The 17814-nt window shown below is 42.0% G+C and overlaps 1 protein-coding gene and 1 long non-coding RNA gene across 6 annotated transcripts in view; one reads left to right on the top strand and one right to left on the bottom strand.

The window, feature by feature from the left end:
- Nucleotides 1-17814, top strand: part of USP9X (ubiquitin specific peptidase 9 X-linked) — a 128990-nt gene that overhangs the window by 104448 nt on the left and 6728 nt on the right. For 3 of the 4 annotated variants that reach the window (XM_029083038.2, XM_029083040.1, XM_039914674.1), the window contains 14 exons: nucleotides 615-761; nucleotides 1380-1602; nucleotides 2688-2908; nucleotides 4589-4779; nucleotides 5708-5881; nucleotides 7564-7705; nucleotides 10070-10823; nucleotides 11238-11361; nucleotides 12448-12673; nucleotides 14336-14465; nucleotides 16140-16325; nucleotides 16871-17091; nucleotides 17222-17310; nucleotides 17652-17808. In XM_029083038.2, coding sequence (XP_028938871.1) covers nucleotides 615-761; nucleotides 1380-1602; nucleotides 2688-2908; nucleotides 4589-4779; nucleotides 5708-5881; nucleotides 7564-7705; nucleotides 10070-10823; nucleotides 11238-11361; nucleotides 12448-12673; nucleotides 14336-14465; nucleotides 16140-16325; nucleotides 16871-17091; nucleotides 17222-17310; nucleotides 17652-17808 — 2985 coding nt within the window. The remainder of the gene's footprint in view (nucleotides 1-614; nucleotides 762-1379; nucleotides 1603-2687; nucleotides 2909-4588; nucleotides 4780-5707; nucleotides 5882-7563; nucleotides 7706-10069; nucleotides 10824-11237; nucleotides 11362-12447; nucleotides 12674-14335; nucleotides 14466-16139; nucleotides 16326-16870; nucleotides 17092-17221; nucleotides 17311-17651; nucleotides 17809-17814) is intronic. The other variant, XM_029083039.2, reaches the window with a different exon arrangement.
- The window catches only part of LOC114818212, a 41882-nt gene continuing 35879 nt past the window's right edge, over nucleotides 11812-17814 (bottom strand). For both annotated transcript variants that reach the window (XR_003766050.2, XR_003766051.2), the window contains 3 exons: nucleotides 16062-16347; nucleotides 13210-13338; nucleotides 11812-12161 (listed from right to left, as the gene is read on the bottom strand). This is a non-coding gene — a long non-coding RNA (uncharacterized LOC114818212). The remainder of the gene's footprint in view (nucleotides 12162-13209; nucleotides 13339-16061; nucleotides 16348-17814) is intronic.

The following is a 17814-nucleotide window of genomic DNA, read 5'->3' as shown; positions in this document are numbered from 1 at the left end:
TAGCTCTTGCACAAAGGGGAAGGAATTGGTCTTTTCCTCCCATTCCCTGTCTAAATCTGCATCTCAGTCGCTGATCTGTAGTCCCAGAAATAAGGTTAAAAGTCTCTTATTTTCTATACTTTGTTCTTGCTCTACCCATCCGAAAGGATTTTGTTAGGTAAGCAGTGTCTTTTTGAGAGATTAGCAGTTACAAGTAATTTAATCAGTGGTCAAAAGCCATGGGTGCTCCTTTATTGTAACTGACAACTTGGATGAGGAAAGGGGGGTTACATGACTATTTGTACTCATTTCATCTTCATTTTGGTAAAGAAATTGGAAAAAATTGGAAACCTGTGGTTTTTAAGCCATTGGTTTATTTCCATTATTAAGGAACTTCACCTTTTGGGATGCATTTCCAGATGGAAGTTTGTAAACAAGGCAGATAACTGAGTCGACTGTGACTCTCAGTTATCCACGAAGTATTGGGATTGCATATTTAGTTTTGTTTCTATGTCCTTTCTCCCCTCTCACTTCTCCTTTCCCTCACGATAAAGCTTGAAAGTTGTAGTGAACAGGTATAAAAGCATAGTTGGTTGATAGCATAGGTACCTTCTGACTTCTGTTCCTTGTGGCAGGATGAAGTTAAAAGAACAGGGGAAACGGGTGTTGAAGAGACAATCCTGGAAGGGCACCTAGGAGTCACAAAAGAATTGTTGGCCTTTCAAACCCCAGAGAAGAAATATCATATTGGGTGTGAAAAAGGAGGTGCTAATCTCATCAAAGTAAGTCCTAGCAAGATGGTCACTTCATTTTGAAAAATTAGACATTCTATCTGTTGCCTCCCTCTACTGTATTTTGGGGGACATTTCTCACTCCTGCCAAATTATTTTTATTTATGCGAGATTTATTTAGCTTCAGGGAGGGCAGGCTCTACTTTTTATCCTACCCTATTAGGTTTTTTTTGATGCATCAATATGCTCTTGTGGAGCCTGTTGCACTCTTTATGTTTTCTCTGTACCTTTTTGTGGAATGAACATTTAAATTGTTTCCATGTCCAAGACGCATTTTACTCAGGATTTATTTTTAAAGAAGAAATAGATTCACGATGGATTTAGTTTTCATGTTGAAGCGCACTACAGTTTTTACATTTTTGTTGTGTGGTACAATAAAAATTTTCTAAGGAAAATTGAGGGTTTATATTCCATAACAGGATGTACTTTATAAATTCAATGAAAGCCCTTTTGCCACTGCTGAATTACAAGTAACTGTTTTGTTCAGTGTTTATCAGTTGAATGATGGGGGGTTGAATTTTTAAAATGACATTTAATAATGGTTTTTAAGTTTTAAATTTTGTGGACTAATCCAAATCATTAATACATGATTCTCTTTCAATGTTTCAGGAATTGATAGATGACTTCATCTTTCCTGCATCCAATGTTTACTTGCAATACATGAGAAACGGTGAACTGCCGGCTGAACAGGCTATACCGGTTTGCAGTTCACCAGCCACCATCAATGCTGGTTTTGAGCTACTAGTAGCTTTAGCAGTTGGTTGCGTGAGGAATCTCAAACAAATAGTAGACACTCTGACTGAGATGTATTACATAGGTACAGCAATAACGAGTACGTATCAATTTGAATCATTTCTTATTTTGTTAAATCCTAACATTTAAAAAATGGTATAAGACTTATTATTCTCAAACGGCATGTTTTAGGCTGTCGAAGGCCCGAAAATGCTCAGTCAGTCGATGGTATTTATTGAGCGCTTACTATGTGCAGAGCGTTATACCAAGGAATTGAGTGGGTACGGTAAAACAGAGTTGACAGTCACGTACCCTGCCCACAACAAGTTTACTGTCCAGAGTTAAGTGCACAGTCTGGAGAACTGCTCCTCTCTCTACTTTATTTAAATGCCTGTCTACCTCTCTAGACTGCAAGCTCCTCGTGGACTGGGATCATATCTACCAACTCAGTCGTGCTCTGCTTTGCCAAGGGCCTGGTACAGTTGCCCAGCACACATAACTATCATTGACTGGCTGGTTGCCCTACCAAGGGCTCTCAGTGCAACAGTGGCCCCAGTTCACCTCACCTGTCCGTAGGATGATCCGATGCTCAGAAGATGCATATTAATTAGAGATGCCTGCCGAGCTGTTGTGTTATCCGTGGGGCCGGGTAGCACATTGAGCTCCTGGGCATATAAAGAATCAGACTTTCTACTGCCTCCACAAGTGCCCAGCCAGGCACCTTGACGGGGCAGTGGAACATAATAATTATGGTACTTGGTAAACATGTGCTATGTGCCGAGCACTGTTCTGAGCACCGGGGTAGATACGAGTTAATAAGGTTGGACGTAGTCCCCGTCCCACAAGAGGCTCATACTCATATCCCCATATTACAGATGAGGTAACTAAGTTAAAGAGAAGCAGAGTGACTTGTCCAAAGTCTCTCAGCAGATACATGGCAGAAAGGAGATTAGAACTCAGGTCCTTCTGAGCCCCAGGCCCGGGCTCTTTCCACTAAGCCATGCTGATTCCCACAGTCAATCTTGGATTGGGCTGAGAGATGGCACAGTAACACAGATCGTTGTGGTACTGCGTTGATGACAGAACTGATGATGTTGCTTTGTGGACTTCAAGGAATTGCCTTTAGGAGCAAGCACTGTGAATGGATTGTACTTATCCTTTTCGTCTGATGTTGTTTTTTCTTAGCTTGTGAAGCACTTACAGAATGGGAATATCTGCCACCCGTGGGGCCTCGCCCACCCAAGGGATTTGTGGGGTTAAAAAACGCCGGGGCTACTTGTTACATGAATTCTGTGATCCAGCAGCTGTACATGATTCCTGCCATTCGGAATGGGATTCTTGCAATCGAAGGCACAGGCAGTGATGTAGATGATGATATGTCTGGGGATGAGAAGCAGGAAAACGAGGTACATTTTAAACTGCAGTCTCGTTAGCTTATATTCAGAGTTGCTGGCCCCAAGGTTGCTTTTGCCTTGGTGGGATTTGGGCTTAAAGTGGCACCTGCCTAAGGCCTCCACTGTTCTGTGCCTCTGTGTCAGAGCACATTAGAGGTAACACAAGCTGAAACGTTCAGCTGGTATTAAGGATTTCTTCATGTGCCTTGGGATGATTTTGAAGCCATTATAATTACCGTGTCAGGGTTATACAGTCACGCTATTGCTAATTATACTTTTCACTTAAAAATGCACTGATTGATAATAGGTTTTTGATTTCATGCCATATGATCCATTTACAGTGGCCTGGTTACTTGGGGGTTGGCTCTCCAATTCGCAACCTGATGGAGGAGAGTGAGGGCCGTCACTCAGCTTGGATGTGTAGAGCTGCTGAGGATTTGGAAGCCGTGACCCTTGGTTCTTGGGAGTTAGCAGCAGAGCTTTAAGTTCAAAAGATAAAAATGTATTAGAGCAAATTCCTAGGTTATTTGTTGCTACAGTCTCGTCCTCTACTGAGAATTTCTGTTCATTACCCGAAGCATGTAAGAGTTGGTGTAAAATAAGTAGGGTAAGAGTTCACTGCAAGGACAGAAAATGAAACCTAAAAAGGGGTGTTAAAGTCTGATCTTGTTAGAGATAGATTTTTCCCTGGTTTATTCTTTGCACTTTGCATTTCACTATCCTTTGTACTCCTTTCCTTAATGTAGTATTGTACTGAATCACCTTCCTTCCTACCCTATATGGCTAAAACCCTAAAGCCCGGTATACTTGATAGGTAGAACGGGCATTATTCTCCAAAGGTAGGCTTATATTCTCCACCAATTGGGAGTATTACTGTTAGTCTGCAGACGAGAGAAATATAAAACCCACCAAAGGGCAGCCTCATATTTTTAATAATAATAATATATGTTAAAGCCTTACTGGGTGCACTGGTATATGTCGGTAGATGATAAACAGGTTGGGCATTGTCCTTGTCCCAAATGGAGCTTGCAGGCTAAGGGGTGGGGAGAACGGGTCTTGATCCCCATTTTTCAGATGAGGAAACTGAGTCTCAGAGAAAGTAAGCGAGTTGCCCCAAGTCACCCAGTAGGCAAGTGGCAGAACTGGGATTGAACCCAGTAATCAGGGGTGCCCTGATTCCCAGACCCATGCCCTTTCCACTAGGCACTGTTGCTTCTTTAGCGAGTAGCTCATTCCCCTGCATCTTCCTGTCCCTCTTTCCCCTCTTCTTTTCCTCCTTTTCTTCCCTCACCCTATAAATAAAATACAGTTAATAGCAAGTGTAAAGGAGGAGGGGCTGTATTTTCTGAAAAAATATGAAATCTAAATGCCTCATGAGTGGAAGCATTTTTTCTGCCAAAGTCATTCCTTATCAGACATCTGCTTGAAAATATCCCATGGTGGTTTTCATTCACCTTGCACCCATTGGCAAGCTTGGGATATTGGTTCATTTATTTCTAGGGCATGGTCAAAGTACCCTAAGACCCAATTCACCGAGTAATTTTAACCTCGATTCTACTGCTGTGATCTGCAGTAAAGAAATATTGAGCAGGTTAGCTTGACAAAAGCCAAATATTGTTAGTAGCCTCTTGGCTAGATACACTGAATCACCTAGTCTTTTAAGCGCTAAATAAAAATGTTACATGGTTCTAGAATAATGTTGATCCTCGGGATGATGTATTTGGATATCCTCATCAGTATGAAGACAAACCAGCGTTAAGTAAAACAGAAGATAGAAAAGAATACAATATTGGAGTATTAAGGCATCTCCAGGTCATCTTTGGTCACTTAGCAGCTTCCAGACTGCAGTACTATGTCCCAAGAGGTTTTTGGAAACAATTCAGGTAAATATCAAACTAGCTTGAATGTATTTGATATAAACATTTTTGAAATGTGTTTAAACGGAAGGGTGATGAGGCCACCTTCGTGTTTTAAGCGTAATGGAAGTATGGGAAAATTACTTGTCAGGCATCCCAGTTTAGCCGAGCTGAGCTGTGAAAAACCGGTGATAAAACCAAGTATCCCTTCAGCAAGGCCAAGGCCCAAATCAAAAATGGAATTCCCACTTGTGTTGTACTCTTCCAAGCACTTAGTACAGTGCTCTGCACAAAGTTAGTGCTCAGTATGATTGACGGTTACAAAACAGGAATCCACCCAGTCTCCTCAGGGCCCAACCCCCTCAGAGAAACCAGTCTGCAGTGGTGATGTCCAGGGCCTAGTTCCGACCCAAAGTAGTGTTTGCTCTAACCCTGAGGCAGTCTAGGGCTGCAGCAGATACTCAGTTTTCTGACTGTCTGATGCTACAAAAAAACCCCAAAGGAACAGCTGCGAAAGTAACCTTTTCTTCCCTTTTCTTTTCCCCCACCCCCAACCGACCCAAAGATATCTAAACTGGGGTGGATGTGAAAAGTCGTTCCCCAGACCAGATTGCTCTACTGTCATTTCCCTTACTGGCTAGTCGGTGAAAACCTTGTGGGCAGAGGAATTGAAGTTTTATCCCTTTTAGATATATAGTTCAGCATTAAAAAGCACCCCTTCTTGATGCATTTCAAATTTAATATTGAACTTCAAGTGAAATAAGCATGTTTTCATTGTCATGGATTGTGCCTTGTGTCTGAGAAATATTTAAGATGTTTAGGAAGAAATGCTTTAAGATAAGTATTGCTTGCATATATCTATTGGCAAGAGTAATTTTTAGAAGTTGACATTTTTAAAAATATATCTATACCTCAATACTGGAACTTATACTATAAATCACTTGATTTCTCCTAGGCTTTGGGGTGAACCTGTTAATCTCCGTGAGCAACATGATGCTTTAGAATTTTTTAATTCGCTGGTAGACAGTTTAGATGAAGCCTTAAAAGCTTTGGGACATCCTGCCATGTTGAGTAAAGTTTTAGGAGGCTCCTTTGCTGATCAGAAGATATGCCAAGGCTGCCCTCATAGGTGAGTGGAGTTTGTTTGCATTACATAAAGGGTAAATTGGGCCTTTTTTTTTTTAACTTAATCTTGGAAAAATATTTCGTGAAAACTACACAAAACCCCAATCAAGAAAATCGGTAATTTTGAGTGAAAAGTTTCTGGGAGCCATGGCGTGGCTCTGAGGTAAATGTAGGTTGTGCGATTAAATGGTCAGCAGGTACTCTCTTGTATACATCCATTGGCTGACTTATCGTAATCATTTTTCTCTTGCTACTAACTTCAAATTACCAAAAGCCTTTTTTCTCTAAAAAACTGAGTCCTCCAAATCTGCGTGAGGGGTAGTGTGTGAGACTCCCATTCAGTGTCACTCTCCTCCCTTTTGGCCCCCACACAGCTTAAACTAATCCTTGAAGACAATAACCCAATTCATACCCTCTTACTGTTTCCATCAGGCATTTTTAAATATTGCCTTTCCCTCTGTTACAAATTGGCTAAATACAGTGTGTTTCAGGCTCTCTTTTTAATTGTGTAATACTGTATCCTCCTTGTCTGGTGGCAAGGTTCATTAATAGTATGCCTCTCAGTCACACACATGTATCGAATTACATAATACACACTTTTTCTCCTGCCTATCCAAATGCAGAGAGAAGTGGGGAATCACCCTTCCTTAGGAAGATCAGTAATGTCCCAACCTTTTTTATTTACAATGGGCCTCATAATCTATTTGAAATTTGACCTAATAGTGAATTAGGACAGCTTTTCTGCTGCTCCCTCCCATGTCAAAAGTGTTCATAACAGATTGGTCTCTCTTGCTCATTGGAAGAAGTTCAGTGTTTTTAATAGTAATGAACGATTCCTAAAAGCAAGCCTTTACTTTTCAAAACTAGTCTTCTTTTCAAAGTACGTTGAAAAGAAAAGCCAGACTCAAGGTAGGAGATCTGTTACTGCTGAGAATTAAAAGTAATTATTGGAAAGGCCTCACCACCATCCTCAAAGTCTTCGCTTTTAGCAGTTTCCCCTTTACAACTGCAGAATTACCGCAGAAATCTGCATTTAATACACATTCAGAAAAGGCATATCAATCATCTGAGACTTTAGGAAAATTTCAGGCGGCTCCAATAAAGAAGAATGGAGTGCAATTTAAATGGAGGCTTAGGTTTTGTAGTCTTCTCTTCCACATCCCCTCACTGTTAATTCCCAAGCGCGCACTAAAACGAGTTGGTGAATGATTTTTAAGTGAGTGTAATTTCTATTTCTCTGGGCCTTAATGAAATCGGCTTCTGCAGAAACATGCTTTATGATCTAATAATCGAGGAGTTCAAAGAATTTATATATTTGCCCTTATATTAAAAAGGGGTATGTCTATAACCCTATCGAGCCTTCACACTGCTGTTTTGGGAAGTCTCTGTTTCATTAGGTACTATACAATATGGTATAGTGGCTTAGAAAACATGGTGTAATGTGAAAAATTAATTGGTTGAATTTTTTTCATTCATAGCAACCTAAAATGCCCTTCTATTATAAACAATTTTCAATAACCACACACAAAAATCAAGCATTCTTATATTTCCAAACTTTGTTTAGCTTCTCATTTTGATCTGATTGAAAATGTACTCCAAATAGGAAAGTCTGTTTAAGCTACTAATAAGAATACTTTATAAACAAACCAACAGAAGACTTGAATCTTTACCAAATAATCTCTTTAGGTACGAATGTGAAGAATCATTTACAACTCTGAATGTAGATATTAGAAATCACCAAAACCTCCTTGATTCTTTGGAACAGTATGTCAAAGGAGACTTACTGGAAGGTGCAAATGCATATCATTGTGAAAAATGCAACAAAAAGGTAAGAAGATTAATGGCTTGTGGGGGAAATTAGATATGAGAACGGTCAATACTCATAGCAAGCCCTAAAAGTTCTCCCTTCAATTCCAGTAAGACCCCCCAGACCACAAGGGGACCATTGGTGTTCAGTCAGTCCTGCTTCTAGCGGGCTGGTTCCTTGAAGTTCAGAGAGGGTTTATCTGACTTTATCTCCTTTTCGTCTTAAAACAGTGCTTTCCTCCAGAAAGTTAGAGGCCCCACCCTCAATCTTCTCAATCGCCAAGGTTACTATTTGTAACTGATTTTAACAGGGGCATACTACCCAGCTTCCCTACCTTTCCCTCTAGTGCCCTATTAGGAACTCTCATTCAAAGTTACTCTCCCTAGCAATGCCTTTCGCTTCATCTAGGTGCCTCATTCCCTCTCCTCACTAGATCCTTAGGGCTTAGCCAGCACAGAGAAGCAGTGTGGCCTAGGGGAAATAGCACAGACCTGGCAGTCAAGAGGACCCAGCTCCTAATTTTGTCTCTGCCTCGTGCCCTGCTGGGTGATCTCAGGCAGTCACTTAACTTTTCAGTGCCTCAGTTTCCTCAAGTGTAAAATGGGGATTCAGTATCTGTTTTTCCCCCTACTTGGTCTGTGAGTCCCATGCAGACTAGGAACTGTATTCAATCTGATTATCTTGGATTTACCCCGGGGCTTAGTACGGTGCTTGGCACATAGTAGTAACTCTCATGATTATCATTATTATTAGGCTCCAAATTCTCCATCTTTTTAGGGCTTCGGCACCTGTCAGCATTTCTCTTTCCTACCATCTCTCTTTCTGCTGGTATGTGTGGATTAGACAAAGGACTCGTGGAAGACTGATATAAGACTGACCAAGTTGTCTCCTTAGGACCCTCACCAGTATTTTTGTTTGTTTTTAAACTTATTTGACCTGAGCCCATGCAGACCTTCTAGGTGGAAGCCAGGTCCAAGCTCTGGCAGCCTTTTTCCTCCAAGATGACAAAAATAAGCACTTGACACAGCAGGTGGTAAATAAGGAATTGATTACAAGAAGAAATTTTGTGGACTGTGAGAATACCAGCAGATTCAAGAGCAGTTTGGATAAATTTGAATGAGAGGTCCCTAATAGGGTACTAGAGGGAAAGGTAGGGAGACTAGGTGGTTCGCCCCTAGGTGGGAGAATAGGTGTCAAGGAGGGCAACCATCACGAGATTCCTCCAAGCACCCTTTTATCACCGTCAGAGACACAAAACTGGCATGGATGGGCCGGGTGGCCCATCCTGATGATGGCGTTTCTTATGTTCCTATGTTGACAAGGAGGTGGGGTGGTAATAGAGCAGGTGAGAGAAGGTCAGTTACTGCCAGAATAATCTACCCAAATCCCACCTAGTAGTAATAGCGGCAGCAGCATTTAGTACTCACAGGGTGCAATGCATTGTATTAGGTGCTCGAGAAGTACTAGGCGGCAAGCCCGTCCAGACTGTTAGCTCACTGGGAGCAGGGAATGTGTCTACCAACTCTGTTACATTGTCCTCTCCAAACATTTAGTACAGTGTTCTGCACACAGTAAGCGCTCAATAAATGCTGGATAGAAGTAAAAAATGAGCAAGTGACCCACTACCAGCATACGAAGAGCTTACATTCTAATGGAGAGCTAATGGGTAATAGTAAAAGTCCCCAAAGCAACCTTGAAATTCAGCCCACCGTTTGAGAGTTATTCTAGCAATCTAACAAAACTCAGAGTAAGATGAGTTACCCCTACCGCAACCACCAAGGAGGCAGTTTCCCGTTTTGATTCTAAAACTCCTTTCCAGGTCCTAGAAATTCTCTGAGGACTCATCGTACTCGTTGTGGCCCTTCAGTTGTGGCATTGAGTTTTCTCACCAACCCAGGTCCACTTTTAAGTAACCAGAGCATGAGTAAATGAGTTAACCAAATGTACATTTATGGGTTTAAATAAATGTTGTAACATTCCCTTGCTCCTCCCTCCCTTATCAAGTAGCCACCTTTCTCCAGTGACAGGCAGTATCTTGGTTAGGCTTTCTCATTAAAATTTATACAGCGGTGAACATATCATTATGTCAGATGTGTTTAAAACACCCTATATAAAATTCTGTCTTTGGAAAATAATATGCAAATTCTTAAAAAAACAAAAAAACCCTCTACCACCAAGCAGGGCAATTATGTCTGCATTTTTCTGCATAATTAATTTATGGGACTCAAAATGGCAGTAAGAGTGCTTTGATGATGCCCTATGTTTGCAATCTTCACATTTCCAAATACTTCATCGGTCGCCACAGAATTATTTCCTCTGCTGTTGATTTGTCAGGGACTTGTAAGATGCAATATCCAGTGTCATTTGGTGTGATTTTATTTTCAGGTTGATACAGTAAAGCGCCTCCTAATTAAGAAGTTGCCTCCAGTTCTTGCAATCCAGCTGAAACGATTTGACTATGACTGGGAAAGGGAATGTGCAATCAAGTTCAATGATTACTTTGAATTTCCCCGCGAGTTGGACATGGAACCCTACACCGTGGCAGGGGTGGCGAAGCTAGAAGGCGATGATGTGAACCCCGAAAATCAGCTGATACAACAGAACGAACAGTCGGAAAACGAACCATCAGGGAGCACCAAATACAGGCTAGTGGGGGTGCTTGTCCACAGCGGTCAGGCGAGCGGGGGACATTACTATTCTTACATCATTCAGAGGAATGGTGGCGATGGGGAGAAGAATCGCTGGTATAAATTTGATGACGGCGACGTGACAGAGTGCAAGATGGATGATGACGAGGAGATGAAAAACCAGTGTTTCGGTGGTGAATATATGGGGGAAGTGTTCGATCATATGATGAAGCGCATGTCCTACAGACGCCAGAAGAGATGGTGGAATGCCTACATTCTTTTTTACGAACGGATGGACACGGTAGACAAAGACAACGATCTGATAAAATATATTTCCGAGCTTTCCGTCAGCAGTAAACCCCACCAGATTAAAATGCCATCTGCCATCGAGAGGAGCGTGCGCAAACAAAATGTGCAATTCATGCATAACCGGATGCAATACAGTCTAGAATATTTCCAGTTTGTGAAAAAACTGCTTACTTGTAACAGTCTCTACTTAAACCCCCCTCCAGGTTAGTACTTGAAATTTAGTTCTGTTGCTCATCTTCAGAAAGCACAGCCAGCCGGGTGTCCTGACACCTTCGGTTTTTCTTGGTACTTGAACTGATGGACCGAACTTCTTCGGTCAGTTACGGAATCATTGCATTTTCTTGGGTTCCCTTGCTCTCTCTAGCCATACTTTAATTCCTACTTTTGTAGAAAAAACTAAAGATAGGAATGCTTTTTTTCATGTCAGTTGAGTGATTTGGTAAGCAAAGATGAGGCCCATGGATTATTGAAGTAGTTTTTAAACAAAGATCCAGCCTCCTAGGAAACTTTAATGCAGATAGGCTGACCAGAAATTTTAGTTTAGCTAGTCTGCATGACCCGTTATAGACAATAATAGCGCGTTTGGCCTTAACGGTATGATTTTCAATTATTTTTAGGGCAAGATCATCTGTTGCCAGAAGCAGAAGAAATAACTATGATTAGTATTCAGCTTGCTGCTAGATTCCTCTTCACCACAGGATTTCACACAAAGAAAATAGTCCGTGGCCCTGCCAGTGACTGGTATGCTTGTTATTGATTTTCACTGGCGACTGGCTTCACGGTCGACTCGCTAACTTTAATGTACTGCTTTGTACTCACAAAGCCTGAAAATTGTATCTAAAAATTTTAAGGTCATTACCGGTGCATTTCTAGAGCTGTTACATTGAGAAGGGAGATCTCAATGGGAATGGTGAGAGGGAGACCCTGCCCAAATCTTAAATAAATAATCCAGATTGTTTTAAGGTCCTCCATTGCCAAACATTGAAAGCTATGGCCTTGTGGTCATTCCCCAGCTTTGAGCAGGTTGCTGGGCTATTACTTTTAGCCAACCAGAGGGTGACCCTAGCATTTTGGTTGTCGAGATCCATGATCTGGACAGAACCACCATTGTGCTTTATACATTTAAGGCTCTCTTCTCTCCCCACACCCCCACCCTCCCTAACTGTCCAAGAACTACCCTGACCCCTGGCTTCCAAGATTGGGTGAGGAGAACCACTCCTCCTTTCTCCCAGACCCAAATCAAATCCCCTCTCTATCTTCAGAGGTCCCAAAACCACCCCTAAATTTCAGGTGATGCCCCCTCCCCCGACACACACACACACACACACACACACACACACACACACAGAGAAAGGTGCTGTTAACTAACCTGTTGGCTGCATCACACTACCATTGGACTTTTGGCCCCTGAAAGCAGTAGGGAAGGAAGGTCTGGGTAGTCTGGCTTGACATCACCTCCACTCCCCCAGTCAACATCTCTGGGCAGGGAATATGACTGGTCATTGCTGCGTTGTACTCTCCCAAGTGCTTAGTACAGTGATCTGCATGCAGAAAGCGCTCAGTAAATACGATCGAATGAACCAGTAAAATGTAACTCACTGAGAACAACCCACTTCGATAGTCAATAATGTGAACCATTTTACGACTAGAAGTCGAAGGAGTTTGTGGTAAAAATAAATGCAGCAAATTCCTTGCTTTCTTTAGGGGAGTCACCTATTTACTTGATGGTTAAGTATGAAGAGTGTTGTATTAGAAATTACAAATGTACGATAACTAATGGGAAATTATTTTGTTACTGATATCTACTTGGATCTCTCTTGTGTTTAGGTATGATGCATTGTGCATCCTTCTCCGTCACAGCAAGAATGTACGCTTTTGGTTTGCACACAATGTCCTTTTTAATGTTTCAAATCGCTTCTCTGAGTACCTTCTGGAGTGCCCTAGTGCTGAAGTGAGAGGTGCATTCGCAAAACTTATAGTATTTATTGCACACTTTTCACTGCAAGACGGGCCGTGTCCTTCACCTTTTGCTTCTCCCGGACCTTCCAGTCAGGTAAATACACGGCTTTCATTGTAAGTAATCCCTTGAAATTCTAATTTTCCCAAAGCACTTTTGGGTCAGCTACCCCCTTTTCCCCTCACTGATGTTGTCAGGTGGGGAAGGGCAGCGGCTGCTATCTCCAGTGTGCGGATGAGGAGACCGAGGCCCAGGAGGATTAAGCAATTTAGCCGAGGTCACACAGTAGGTCAGTGAGAGCTGGGATTAGAACCCAGATCTCCTGACTCGCGACCCCGTGCTCTTTCCAGTGGACCGTGCTGTAAGAACACATAAGGGTCATTTGCTATAGTTCATACAATTAAAACTTGATGGTCATAAATTCAAAACAGACTGAAGGAACCTTTGTTTGATGTCTCATAGGTGGTTACTAATGAATTTCTTAGCATAAAAAGTTAATGCAGCCATAAAGTACAGATGGTTAAAGAATAGTTGTGATAAACCCAAGGACAAGATGTCTGTAGTGGTTTATTAAAGGAACAGCTAGGGGTGCAGAGGGAATTGTTAGAGATATTAAGGAGTCACATTCTTACCAATGAGACTGGACATAGAGGAGAGCATGTTTCAAGAGTAGTAGACTGGCTCAGCTCCAGGGCTAAGTTGTTTGCAGTCTTGTCTCGCCCCTTGGCGTCGTATAGGGCCTATACATGGTGCTGAGAGACCTGCTCAGAGAATGAGGTGTGACAAGTTTAGGGGGTTCAGGACTCGAAGATGGTGATGATGCTACACTCCTATAACATCTCGGTGTTGCGTAAGTTGAGATTTGGCCTTAAATTTTTTTAGTCTTCTATTCTTTTGAGAGTAAACATTTTTTCTTTATTTTACAAGACTCAAGTGAGTTCAGGGGGCAGTTTTTTTGTTTTTTTTTTTTTACCTTTAGCCTGAGTGATTTTCAACCTTTACTGTCTCGTATGTAGTTCTGTTTTTCCTCACAGGACTTAAAAAGGCTATGTTTACTGAGCACCTCCTGTGTGCAGAGCCACCACTTGAGAGAGGGTACAATCGAGAGACAACAGTCCCTCCCCAGAAGGACCTTTGAATCGGGGGAGGTTTACACTGACTGACACGAGCCGTTCATAGGTGCAACCGAGGTTGATATCTCTCTTTTCATACTTTTGATAAGTAACTGAGGTAAGAAGGATGAGAGGAAATGTTTTTAGAAGGCGAGAGGAGTTGGGGTTGTTAGCACAGGTGGGAGTAGTCCTGGAGACCTGAATGGGAGGAATGAGAGAACGGTTGTAGGGATAGGAGGGCTCTGGACTGATTTTCCCACTCTTCTTTCCTCCACTCTCGTTTAGGGTAGCGAGGGTCTTCTATGAGTTAGGAAATATGTCACATCAGAATAGGAACTACTAGAGGAGAAAGCAGCCACACAGGCTGCCCTGTAAATAGTTTAAAACTTATCAGTGACCTCTGCAGTGCTGGCTTAATTATCAGAGAAGTAACATCACAAATAGCCACCATGGAAAGCGACCATCTCTGCCTGTAAATTACCACAGTGAGTGAGTGAAACTCTGGACTCTGTGGCTGTGTATCTTAAAAACCTGTAGTTCTTAATGTGGCTCATTTAAATGGTCTTCAGAAGATTATCTGGAGCCCAATCGGTGAATAATAATGGATCCTTATTTAGCAACCCCTCTGTTATTTTTAATTTTGTAGGCTTACGATAACTTGAGTTTGAGTGATCATTTACTGAGAGCGGTACTAAATCTTCTGAGAAGAGAAGTGTCCGAGCACGGGCGCCATTTGCAACAGTATTTCAATCTGTTTGTAATGTATGCCAATTTAGGTAAGTCAGCCTTTGAAAACACTTAAGTCTCGTTGCTTTTTTCGCACTGTTTCCAACTCTTACATGAAATGAAGAGGAAGTACAGTCACAGAATTGACTATTGCGGCTTATACAAATGACAGATTTGTCCAAGGGCCTGGGTTTAAAGTGTGTCCCCTTTGGGGTTTTCTCTTGCCCAGTTTCAGTTCTGGTTGATTCATTGTCATATATATTGAGGGCTTACTGTGTGCAGAGCATTGTACTAAGGGCTTAGGATAGCACAATACAACAAAAACAGACACAATCCCTGCCCACTGTGAGCTTACAGCCTGGACAGAGGAGGGAGACAAACATTAATATAAGTAAACATTCCACGTATGTATATAAGTGCTATGGGGCTCGGAGAGGGAATGAGCAAAGGGGGCAAGTCAGGGTGATGCAGAAGGGAGTGGGAGAAGAGGAATGAGGGCTTAGGAAAGGCCTCTTGGAGGAAAAGTGCCTTCAGTAAGGCTTTGAAGTTCAGGGAGACCGGTTATCTGTCGGATTTGTGGAGGGAAGGCATTCCAGGCCAGAGGAAGGACAGGGGCAAGAGGTTGGCGATGAGATAGATGAGATAGAGGCACTGAGGGCAGTGCTTTTCAATCTTCAACCATCAAAGAGCACCTAAATCAGAGGGGTATGTGAAGACCACATGGCAGCTCCTGTCTTCCAAGTGATTGTCGGGCCCACAGAATGGTGGTAGACAGAGCAGCACTTCCACCTTCCACTGCTCCTAACAGTCTCTGAGCCGTCACCCGAGCGGCAGCCCCCAGAGCTGCTGGGTGTCGTTGGCCCCGAGGCCCGAAGGGAACGCCGACCGCATCCGTGGCCGACTCGGATCTGGTCAGCAGCGGCCGCAGGTGATAGTACAGTCACCCCTCCTTCCCCTCCCGCTCTTCCCGGGGTGACCAGAAGAGTTGACATGTTGTGAGAAATTCAGTAGGTAGCCAGTGTGGGGTAAAATTGCCCACCCCTCATCTAGAAGCTGCTTTGGCAAACCCTGGGTATTTTGTTAGATTCCCAGGCGTGGTTGCAGTCACAGAAGGCTGAAAGCTAAGTTGAAAGGAGAACATTTAATAGGCTTTTTGTGTGTGTGTGTGTGTGTGTGTGTGTGTTGTCTGTTTTGGTATTTGTCAGGTGCTTACCATGTATCAACCACTACTCTAAGCACTGGAGTAGATACAGATCTGTCAGGTTAGACACGGTCCTTGTCCCATGTGGAGCTCACTGTTTAAATTGTAGGGAGGAGGGTTTAATCCCCATTTTACAGATACGGTAACAGGAATAGAGAAGGTAAGTGACTTGCCCAAGGTCACAGAGCAAGCAGTTGGTAGGTAGAGACAGGATTAGAACCCAGGTCCTCTGCTCCCAGACCCATGCTCTTTTCACTAGACTATGCTGCTTCTTTTGTCCTGTCATGTATTACTATTTTGGTCGTGTGGCACCTTGGGGCGTGATTTTGGGAATTGAACTTGAGCTTATTTTAGGTCAAGAAAGTTATACATAGCACTTTCTTGGAGCAATTTCATAATTGCCATCTTCCCCTTCAGGGACCCATAGTTTCCTTGTAGTATTTACCTCTTGGATTCCTTCTCAGTTTTTCTTCTTCCTTCCTCCACTCCTGACATCTGTTATACATCTCCCTTCCCTTTTTAGGTGTAGCAGAAAAAACACAGCTCCTGAAATTAAGTGTGCCTGCCACATTTATGCTTGTGGCTCTTGATGAAGGTCCAGGTCCTCCAATCAAATATCAGTATGCCGAACTGGGCAAGTTGTACACTGTGGTGTCACAACTGCTCCGTTGCTGCAATGTATCGTCTCGGATGCAGTCTTCAATCAATGGTAAAGTCGATAGCGTATTTCTCTGCAAGCATTAAAAACAACAGCCACCTTATAGAAGTTATTTGTGTGAGCGTAGTTTTTAAAATGTTTGAAATGGGTAGTTGTATATTTTTGTGGCATATTAATATGCCATTTTCTGACAACTTAATATTTTAAGGATTTAGCAAGGAATGATTGATTTGACTTTTTACTAACAGTACTTAAATGGAGAGCTTCAAGTGTTTAGTGTCAGAATTTAAGTTAGCATAGAGTGTTCTCATCCCCCTACCTTTTCTTTAGAAGATTCTGTTCTATAAATCTTAATTCTCTCTAAGCATTTTGAAATAGTAGTGTTTTTCTACAGTATATATATGGGAAGTCTAATTTTGTATTGAACAACACTGAGGAAAACTCTGACTTGGAAAAATAGCAGTTAGTTAGGTTTCCCCAATTTTTTTTTCCTTGCACTCACTATAAACATGTTATTTTGAGTTTGCCAGTATACAAAACTCATTAGGAATCGAGGTTTATAAACTATTTTTTCATCATTATCAACTCTATTCTAGGTAATCCCCCGCTTTCCAACCCTTACGGTGATCCTAACTTATCTCAACCCATAATGGCACTTCAGCAGAATGTGGCAGACATTTTGTTTGTAAGAACAAGTTATGTGAAGAAAATTATTGAAGACTGCAGTAACTCAGAGGAAACTGTCAAATTGCTTCGCTTCTGCTGCTGGGAAAATCCTCAGTTCTCTTCTACTGTCCTCAGTGAACTTCTCTGGCAGGTTAAAGAACATGAAATTTATTTATATATGTATTTGTTAATAAATATAAAATCTATATAAATGTTCTTAGACGCATGTAGTTTTGTCCTCCACCAAGCATATAATTCACCATGTCTTAACTTCTGTTAAGGTTGCATATTCATACACCTATGAACTTCGACCCTATTTGGATCTACTTTTGCAAATCTTGTTAATTGAGGACTCTTGGCAAACTCACAGGTGAATTGTCGTTTTTCTCCTTGATATGATTTAGTCGAAAACCAGATCTATTCTCAGAGTAAACTTCCAACTGTCCTAAGTATTATCCTCCTAAATGTCTCATCTGGAAATACTGCATTTATTCTCATAATTTCTCTCTACATCCCTCGACCCGCCACCTCGGGTGCCTAGAATAATCCATCACAGGTCAGAGGGAAACATTTAGCCAATATGTTTTTTCCTAAAAAGTGTGCCTTAGGACTGAAACTCATAAACTCAGTAATTAAATTAAGGTCTCTGTGCTGTAGAGGTGTATCGTATTTGTCAAAAACCAATAAAACGGTGACAACTTGTACTTTCAGAATTCATAATGCACTTAAAGGAATCCCTGATGACCGGGACGGGCTATTTGACACCATTCAACGATCCAAGAATCATTATCAGAAAAGAGCTTACCAGTGTATAAAGTGCATGGTAGCTCTCTTCAGCAACTGTCCTGTGGCTTACCAGATCTTACAGGTAAGA

Source organism: Ornithorhynchus anatinus, chromosome 18 (genome assembly GCF_004115215.2).
Source record: "Ornithorhynchus anatinus isolate Pmale09 chromosome 18, mOrnAna1.pri.v4, whole genome shotgun sequence".
NCBI lineage: Eukaryota > Metazoa > Chordata > Mammalia > Monotremata > Ornithorhynchidae > Ornithorhynchus > Ornithorhynchus anatinus.
Note: the sequence above shows the minus strand (reverse complement) of the source record. Positions and strands in the feature narration are given on the sequence as shown.